General features: G+C 42.6%; 1 protein-coding gene across 1 annotated transcript; it reads right to left on the reverse strand.

Moving 5' to 3' along the window:
- Window positions 1-427: 427 nt before the first annotated feature.
- Window positions 428-7,510, reverse strand: psmb5 (proteasome 20S subunit beta 5). Its single transcript, XM_074689536.1, has 3 exons — window positions 7,258-7,510; window positions 4,621-4,927; window positions 428-1,086 (listed from the first exon to the last, which is right to left on the reverse strand). Exons 1-3 carry the CDS (start codon window positions 7,480-7,482, stop codon window positions 803-805), a joined length of 816 nt encoding a protein of 271 aa, XP_074545637.1. The 5' UTR covers window positions 7,483-7,510; the 3' UTR covers window positions 428-802.
- Window positions 7,511-8,502: the final 992 nt, after the last annotated feature.

Below are 8,502 nucleotides of genomic sequence, written 5' to 3' on the forward strand. Positions count from 1 at the left end.
GCAGCACACAACATTGGGCATTGAGAAGCTGAGTGTGTCGAGAAGAAAGAAAGAATAAATTTCCTCTTCCAATTAAAAGGCAAATTTGTGCAACATTATCAATGAGGGAAAGGAAACACTGTTACAACTCAGGAGGCACAATTACCAAGGACGAAGTATGCAATTAAATAGTGCTATTTAGACAGCGCTCCTCTTCACTAATAAACACTGAACATACAGAGGAGACAAAACAGGCTTCAGATGTACCTCTGAATCCTAACAGCTGTGGGAACAGACAACTGAAAGTAAGCACCAACCGTGGAAGGATGACAACAATAGAGGACGAGGCGACAAACTTGTCACAAGAAGATTGGATTTCATCAAACACTACAATCAACAATCCTAAGACCTGAGGGAAGAAATAATCACAATCAAGAGACCACGTTTGAAAAAACATCACAGGTTTTATTGTGGAATATGTAGTTTTTCAGGTTAGATCCAAATGAATCGTATGTAGGGCAAGCAGCACACTACTCCCACACTGTATTAAAGCATGTTTGAGTCATCCCTCTCTCTGCAGCCCAATTCATACCGTGTGCGGGGTGAGTGGAGCTCCCTGGCTTTCTTAAAAATGTACTCTTGAAAGCTTAATGGTAACAAGTCAAAATGTGTCAGAGAAGGAATACAAGTGGAAATCAATCAGCTTATGAGTCCTTGTTATTCATATGTGAACCCTACTTACACTTTCAGAATATCTCAAACATCAGGTACTAGAACAAACTCCTAACCCTTCCTGTGCCCTCTGTGCTCTTCATTTTCAGGTCTATGCCTGCCCCTTGTACTGCTGGTACAGCGTGAGCACATCTTCCTTGGAGACGTTGGTCCAGCCCCCATCGTGCACGTGGTACAAGTTGACCTGCCCTCCACTGTAGGCGTCACGGTATGTGGCCTGGTAGATAGCGCGACGGCCCAGCTCGCAGGCTTCTTCTACGGTCAGATCGTGCCTCAGGCCACTGTCCATCACACCATAGGCGTACATGGAGCCTGAGCCGACGGCAAACAGGTCGCCGCACACCCGGTTCCCCTCTGAGTCAACGTAGTACAGCCCTAAAAACAGAGGACAAATGGCAGGTCAAGATGGTCTGAAAGCAAAAGGGGAAAGAACAAAATCACACCAAGGGAGTGTCTGTGAAGCATACACCTTCCTTCTGACTCAGGTGTAGAGCTTTGTCAGGAAAACCAAGTTTGAACATCTAACACAACCCCTCTCACACAAACAAACACACAAACTCGTTAACGCACACACTCCAGGTCCTCCAGAGAGAAAATATGAACAGCTGCAGCCTCTCCAAGTGAAGAAAGGCTGGCAGATATGAACAGCTGCATCCTCTTCAAGTAAAACGAAGCCGGCCACAGAACCTGCTGACGAAGCACAGGTCACATCGCTGTCTGCCTGAGGGCCTTGCTCGGGGCCTTATTGATCCTTGCAAACACGCCAAAAATTAACTATCGACCTGCAACCCAAGCTGCACAGGTAACTGCACCTCGCACCTCAAGGAGGACAAAGAAAAGCAACACATCCTCTGGACATCTGACGAGTACAGTAAATTCATTCCTCACTACAAATACACACTGTTTCTTCTGTGCACACATTTCTTTCACAAACAGTTGAATGAGAAAAGGCGGCTCGAGTTCACTCCACACAAAACTGATCAAACATATAATCCCACGTGCCCTGCAGAGCGAAAATGCTCTGATGGATTTGTGAGGGACAGTTTGCTCCACACCATGCTTTGTGGACACGTGCGAGACATTTTGTTCCACGCCGTGACACACTCACTATGCCTGATCCCAGAGTGACGTGGAATGGGTGACTAGCACCAGCCTGTGAGCTCGCCCACAGCCTGCCTGCCTGCCTGCCTGCCTGCAGATGGTAAAAAGACAGCTCGCAGAAAATGCATGTTTTTCATAACACTTCAAAGAGAAACCTGTGAAATGATACTCACTCTGAGAAACATGGAGGTACGTGCATGAAAAATGGTCTGATATCCACAGCTATCCCATATCGCTCACATTAAAACACACTTCAAAATGCCCTCGGATCGCACATCCTCGCTCACAGAGTTCCTCTGCTAAACCAGTGACAGTCTATTAGGGCTAGAGAGCCACTTGCGCTTCTGGAAAAAAAGGGGCTTACCATCACTTTCAACTGGCAAATTGCAGCTTCCTCAGCCTGTCGTTAGCTTGCCACGATAATCATCCAGTGCCTGCCTATGCACGGGGGTAATTTGCCATTCTGAGACCTGCCTGTTCCTCTTGAAAACTGCAAGGCACTCGTTAAAAACATAATAACCAGGGGGGAAGAGAGCTGTAAAGGCGGCCTCTCGTGTTGAGTAGCGCGGTTGTCGGAGGTGGATGAGGACTCTTCAAGAGGTCCAAGTTTAGAGGCAGAGCGGCACCAAAAAACACTTTGCCAAATCTCTTCCTCTCCATACGCACCTGGGGTCTTTGTAGACCCCAATGCCAGATCGATTAACGGTCTCCGCACCTTGAAAACCGACTAAGAAAAACACAAGAAATTCATGAGGCCCACTTAAAAGGGAAGCGGGGGCCAGGCTGCCTGGATGCTGAGGCGTTGCAGCAGTGGCGGCCAAGTGAGGCTCCTTCCACTCCATCGATCAACTGACAGGTGCTTAAGGAGCCTTTTCTGAACAGAAGCCTGTGCAGCTGGCTGGACTGACAGCTTTTAGAGGACGCTGATGAGCACAGAGGAGTGAGATGGGTGGCTGGCAGCAAATGGGCAAGAGTTTGTCCTTCCCACTAGATTTCACCCCTGGACCAGGAGTACAAAGGGAGCAGCCGTCGCACTGATGGGCGAAAAAAAAAAAGCGGTTACATCACTCTCCTGGGAGTGGCTGTAAAAGTGACTGCCACATGGGTCTCGTTTCATGCACTGTCTTTTTTTTTATATCACGGGGGCTCAGTCCATTTTAATCACACACAACGGAACCTCTGATGTCCTTGTGTTGAGCCACAGACGATGCTGCTGCTCGTCTCTGTCAATTACAAAGCCACAACAGAGTTATCATGAATTAACTATGCACCGATTACAAGTGTCATAACATTTAATGTCATTACCAAGAGTCAGACTTGACAAGCGCTTCAACACAGTTTTTATTTGATGTATTTAGCATGCAGCTTAAGACACTCCATCAGGGGAATAAGTGCTCTTGACATGATTGTAGCCGGCTAATGAGCTTCCCACCTAATCGCGATTGATTTAATTTACATGACATTTACCTCTTTATTCAATCACTGGCATTGTGAGGACCACGGCGAAGCTCTCACACCTATTGAACCTATAAAGGGATCATTATTTCCCCAATTGATTGCTTGAGATTTAACACGTGTCTTTTAGGATTGTTGGCATACTGGGCGGCCGCAGTTGTTCACCCAGCCTTGTGTGTTTTCAAGACAAAGCCTGCATCGATCTCAGGGGGTGTACGGGCATTATGCATGCGACCCAATTGTCCGGGGCTGAGACCCAACGTCCATCATCCAACGTTCTCTCTGGCCCGCACTCTCAGCCTCATCGATTTCCCATTACTGTGTCACTGTGGCGGCCTCTTTAAGCACACGTACTGTGATGTACCGCCTCACACGGCAAGGCATCCAAAACTATCAGCTGAAAGTTTCAGGGAAGGAGGGAGGGAAAGAGAGGCTGCACTGCCATCTAGTGGACATCTTTACAACCTGCAAATATGTTACCAAATCTGATGGAGCAGCTTGCATTGAAAACCATACAGGGTGACAGTTACACATGAAAGACACTTAACACAACAAGAAATACAAGACACAGCTTTAGAATTATTCTATATGTAAGAGTTGATTTACTTTGTTGTTTTCATATCAAGAGAGATTCAAACTATGCTAGATTTCAAAAACGCATCACATGCCTAAAATAGGCAGTGAGCTTCGCCTGTGCGGGTTCCAGTGTGGGACTGAAAGCTGAAATATGCTGGGATTTCTCATTTCTGGTTTTAGTGTTGAAGTAAAAGACACAAAATTGACTTACACATAAATAAAAATAAAAACACAAACTTTGTGTCCATCTGTTTTTATCTTGTGATTATCTCATCTTGTAGCCGCATGCTTATAACTTAATAAAGCTTCGCTGATATTCAGCTTTAACTGATTCCATTCATGCTTCTTTTCACTAATCAGTACAAAAGAAAACCATCTGTTTGATATCAAAATGTTTCCTGTTTTAGAGCAATAAATGTTGAGTCAGTCTAATTTTAATAAAGTTTCATCTTTTTTCTGTACTCTTGATATTTTTTTATATCTGTCATTACACTACAAACCTCATCTGTCACCCATTGAGTTTTACCTTTACAAATAAAGATAAAAGCCACTGAGCAAAACTGATGAATGAAACCCAATTCCATTCATTCAACTTATAAAAAAACAAATGCCTTTTAATAAATGAAGGTATAGTCAGTAACATGGGTATAAATTTTAATGCTAAAGGAGAGGAGTGATTACCCTGTTGGCAGCTGATGTTGATTTATAACTAAAAATATCAAGATTGAGCTAAAGTAAGCCTTAAGAGTGTGCTTCAAATGCATCTGTTCTGTTTACCTGGTCCTCTCTTGTCCCAGCCACACACCATGGTTCCCATGCTGAGTCCCATGCCCTTGTACTGGTACACCATGTTAGCCAGCAGTTTGGAAGCGGCTGCCACAGAGATGCGCTCCTTGTTGCGAAGCTCGTAAATGCGGCACTGACGGGCCAGCAGGCGCTCCCAGAAGCTGCAGTCTGCGGCTCCTCCAGCCATGGTTCCCAGCAGGTAGGGATTGATCTCGATCACCTTCTTCACGGTCTGCGATGCAATGTAGGAGCCTGCTGTGGCCCGAGAGTCTACTGCTACAATAACACCATGCTGGAACTAAGGGAGGAAACAGCAGGGGGGAAACACGTTAGAGAAGCTGGTGGATCAGTGATCACTGTGTACACATCAGTATGTTCCCATTAAATCCCTCTTATATCCACTTAGACGAGACAGAAACAGCTTCTGGTCTGCAGCTGTCACAGGGATGAAATATATAATTCAGTTCTGCCAGAAAGCGCTGGATAAGAGGCAACACTTATTCCCTAAAACAACTCTGTATCTCTAAACTGACAGTCAAACAGCAGTATAGCACTAAAGTGAAGACAACAGATCTGGCCAGTCAGAAGGAGATGTCTGCTGGGGAGGGTTTCATCTAAAACACTCTGGGATTAAGGGATAAAGATGGCGATGTTTTATCTTTTCTTTTTATCAACGAATCCCCTGAAGAGACAAAAATCAACAGCAGAGATGTGGTTCAGTATTTACACTGCTCTGCCAGAGGATAATGCATCCCTGGTTGTTTCCAGTGTAATAAAATGATATGTCACTGAAACACTATGGCTTTCTTTTATGTGTTTTTAATAGTTTTGGACCCAGTGGGGTTCTCAGGCACAGAGGGAGAGCTTATAACAGGCAATTACACCATCTTGTTAGTAGCTTGAATTTATTGTGACTTTCAGCATTTTCTCTGGGCCTTCTAAGAATAACAAAACAGAATTATCCTTCACATATATGTAGAAAGTAAAGAAAGCTTCATCAGATTTGAAGTCTGTCACAAATATATACTGCACAATTCATCTACCACAACTTTTAGATAAAATCATTCACTTTTTGTTGACATGATTCATCACTGTTTAGAATCTCCTACAGCGACCAAGCCACATTGTTACAACAGAAGCACTAACACTCAGAAAAGATCGAAGACGTGGACAAAAAATGGCAAATGATTAATCAATTATCATTTTATAAGTTTTTAAACGGCTGCTTTACTTTCCACTTCAGGTTTTACAGAAGCGCATCAGAGCATATCAACACACGAGCCAACATATTGATCCATAATTGTAAACTAGATGGAAAATGTATCAACTGCCAATAGAGGAGATTGCAAATGATATAAATGTGCCATTATTCAGCATTGAGAGCAAGTTTTACAATGAGGGTTTGTGTACATACAAAGCAGGTTGATTTTATCACTTATTTCCTGCTGCCTTAAAGGGCATGAGTAAAAATGGGGGCCATTACCTCAGAAGGCTGTTAGTCACAGAGCAAAATGGAATAAATAATGTTAAAATTGTAGCTCTCTTTCACCTGTGTTTGCATGGTAGTTAGTTCTACAGTAGCACGACATGTCAATGATACAACAATGTCCTTTTCACACGTTTTTCTGCATCAACTTATTTTTGACTCCCGAACTCTGTTGCTGAGCCATCTGAGCTCTTGGTGATCAATCTGAAATCTTGTTGAAGTTATAACATGAGTTGTTCAATTTGAAAACCACATGCACCCATTAAGGAGGGTGAACTCCATTCAAAACATATGACCAAATGGGGACGTACCAAGAACAAAAAGAGAAACACATGGCAGGCAGCAAAATAATCACGATAGAACATATCCAATGATCACTAAGCCAAATTAATCATTAAAATCAGAGTCAAATTCTTGAAAGTACACCTAACTAACCTAAAAAGTTTGATTACATTATTACTATTTTTAAAAAATACATCACTGATTTGACTGTGACACGTAAAGTATCTTGGGCATCCTTAGCCTGTGCATTAGCCTTACCAGAAGCAAGGAAAGTTTTGTTGTCACAATGGGCAAAACAGGCTTAATCTCCCATGTGACACCGGAGTCCTGACTGTCAACTTTGACAACCAAATACTCTTTTATATGGCTTACTCTATCACTCTGGATGAGAACATATTTAGAGGATTTTTGTCATTTACTTTCCGCGTACTACAATGCATTAAACAGTCTCAATAAATTAAGTCAATCGAATAATTTGCCGACTTTAACCGATTTTGTACAGCCCTTTGCTAGCCTCGATGCTCAATGTGTGCTATTCAAAGCTACTCTGCCACAATGCTGCACACTTGTGACACTTGGTTAGAAAATTGAGCAACTGTTGTCAATCAATCGGTTTTTGGTTTACAGATGTTGTTCGGAAACATTAACATCTCTTAGCTGTCATGAACACGTCCGCGGTGATAAAGCTGTTTGTAGCCGCGCTAGCATGCTAACATTCAAACTGAGGCGCCATATGAGTGTAACGTTAACGTTTTATTAAGAATTTAACTGATTTACGAAAGGTCTACTTTTCAAGCACGACGTGTTATTGTTTTTTCTTATGTTCACCATCACCACATCATAGAAATTGTTATTCTTACTTTGAACGCTAAAGTGGTTGTTCCATGAAGAAACTCGATTTTCCTCTCAACGCCGTCCTCATCTACGGCACACAGCGGGTTCTTAACCGAAAAACTAAGACCGTCTCCCGGTGTAGCATCGAACCCAGGGGTGCTCTGTCCGGATCCACATCCAAATGAAAAAGGTTGACAATTATCAAAAGAAAAATCCGCACAATCACTGTTCAACACACTAGCAAGAGCCATCTTTGAAACTGTCTGAGGATGAGCAAGCAACTTCCGCCGTTTAAGGGTGAAAGCCATCAAATCATGGTGGTGTAGTCTCCACAGCGACCCCTGTGTTTGTGGCGGGCGAAACAATGGTGTGTCAAAGTTCTGTGAGGTCTTTGTCAGTGATCTTGAAATAGCCTCACTTTTGTATAAATGTCCATTCCTAATCCACAATAGAAAATCACCTTATCAGCGGGAAAAATGGTTATTTCTTAATGCTATCTCAGTATCGTGAATCTTGAAACACTTTCCAATGTCAACCCCACCAAATGATTAACAGCAAAGCCCCTACACCTTCCAGCAATGTTGAGCAGTTTAATTAAATTAAGATGTGTCTTTTTTTCGCTGCTTTAGGGGATTTTTTAATATTTATTTTGTAGTAGGCCTAGTGGGTGACGTACTGGAGCTAGACTGGTTAAAGTAAAAGAGCTGAGGAGCCTAAAAAAAGTTAAACAGGAGAGAAATAGAACAGCACCAAACAGATATTCCACTCATCTTCTGTACATAAAACAACCTCACAAATTGAGTTTGCAAAGTTTTTTGCTATCATGCATTGGTATGAAGCGCTAAGAAAAACACTGGCTTTTCAGGATAATACTCAGACACTTTAGTGAAAAACCACGTAAACTGTGATAGACAATCAAAACAGCATCTTGTGAAGATGTGGTTTCTACCAGTGAGGAATGCAGTAGACTGGTATTTTCAGCTATCTTTGGCAGCTCAAATAGATTTAGGTCTTATACAAATACAGCATGCCCTGAAGTAGGCCAAAGTCCCAGTTTTCTCTCTTCACTACTGCAACTATCCTTCAGGAGCATGACTTATCCACAACAAGCTCATTGAATTCTAGAAGAATGTGTAATTACAAAAAAAAAAAGGTTCTCGCTCTCTTTAAAAAAAAAACAAAAACATAAACACAGCACTTCAATGCAACAAATGTCTTGACAAAAAAAGTCTGAATGAATAATGAATAAAAAACCTCCTTGAAAATGCATC

This window comes from Halichoeres trimaculatus, unplaced genomic scaffold (assembly GCF_033239565.1).
Source record: "Halichoeres trimaculatus isolate MK-OKI-2021-1 unplaced genomic scaffold, fHalTri1.1 fHalTri1_scaffold_15, whole genome shotgun sequence".
NCBI classification, from domain to species: domain Eukaryota; kingdom Metazoa; phylum Chordata; class Actinopteri; order Labriformes; family Labridae; genus Halichoeres; species Halichoeres trimaculatus.